The sequence below is a fragment of the Mandrillus leucophaeus genome, unplaced genomic scaffold (assembly GCF_000951045.1).
Source record: "Mandrillus leucophaeus isolate KB7577 unplaced genomic scaffold, Mleu.le_1.0 Scaffold380, whole genome shotgun sequence".
In the NCBI taxonomy this organism is placed as follows: domain Eukaryota; kingdom Metazoa; phylum Chordata; class Mammalia; order Primates; family Cercopithecidae; genus Mandrillus; species Mandrillus leucophaeus.
The window spans coordinates 1,165,551-1,166,241 of NW_012104032.1; the positions used below are offsets into that span (position 1 = coordinate 1,165,551).

A 691-nucleotide genomic window follows, 5' to 3' on the forward strand; every position below is an offset into this window, starting at 1 on the left:
AAAAAAAAAAAAAAAAAAAAAGAAAACATTATATCACCAGATAATCATGCACAACAAATTGGCCAGGCAAGGCAGGTGCACGATTGATGGCAATTTTTTTATTCTGTAGTTTATTCTCTTTCAGTTACCCCACGGCCCAGTTTCCAGCATAGCAGTCAAGTGGTCAGGTAAGCTCACACAGCAACATTAAAACTGTTGGCAAAAGTTGGAAGATAAAAGAAATATCTAGTTGTAGCTCAGATTGGGACTGATAAAATTTTAGGTCTATGTAGAAGTTTAAAGCTAGGGTTTGTTTTTTTTTCCTGTGCCAAACTGTATCCAGCTTTATTAAAGATACTATCCATAAACGATCATGATATTTCAGGCAGGACATGGGCAGACCATCATTAACAGTATACAACAACTTTCAAACTCCCTTCTTCAATGGACTACCAAAAATCAGAAAGCCACTATAAATCCCAATGAAATCTTCATCTCATGCTCTGAACAGGGAAAGTTTAGAGTGAGGGTTGACGTTTCACATTTAGCATATTGTTTAACAACTTTTCACAAGCCAACCCTGACTTTCAGGAAGTGAAATGAAAATGGCAGAATTTGCCCGGCGCGGTGGCTCAAGCCTGTAATCCCAGCACTTTGGGAGGCCGAGACGGGTGGATCACGAGGTCAGGAGATCGAGACCATCCTGGCTAAC

General features: G+C 39.9%; 1 protein-coding gene across 1 annotated transcript in view; it reads left to right on the forward strand.

The window, feature by feature from the left end:
* The window catches only part of RNF212B (ring finger protein 212B), a 54,750-nt gene that overhangs the window by 36,801 nt on the left and 17,258 nt on the right, over positions 1-691 (forward strand). The window contains exon 7 of the mRNA XM_011990713.1: positions 125-167. Within this exon, the coding sequence (XP_011846103.1) occupies positions 125-167 (43 nt within the window). The remainder of the gene's footprint in view (positions 1-124; positions 168-691) is intronic.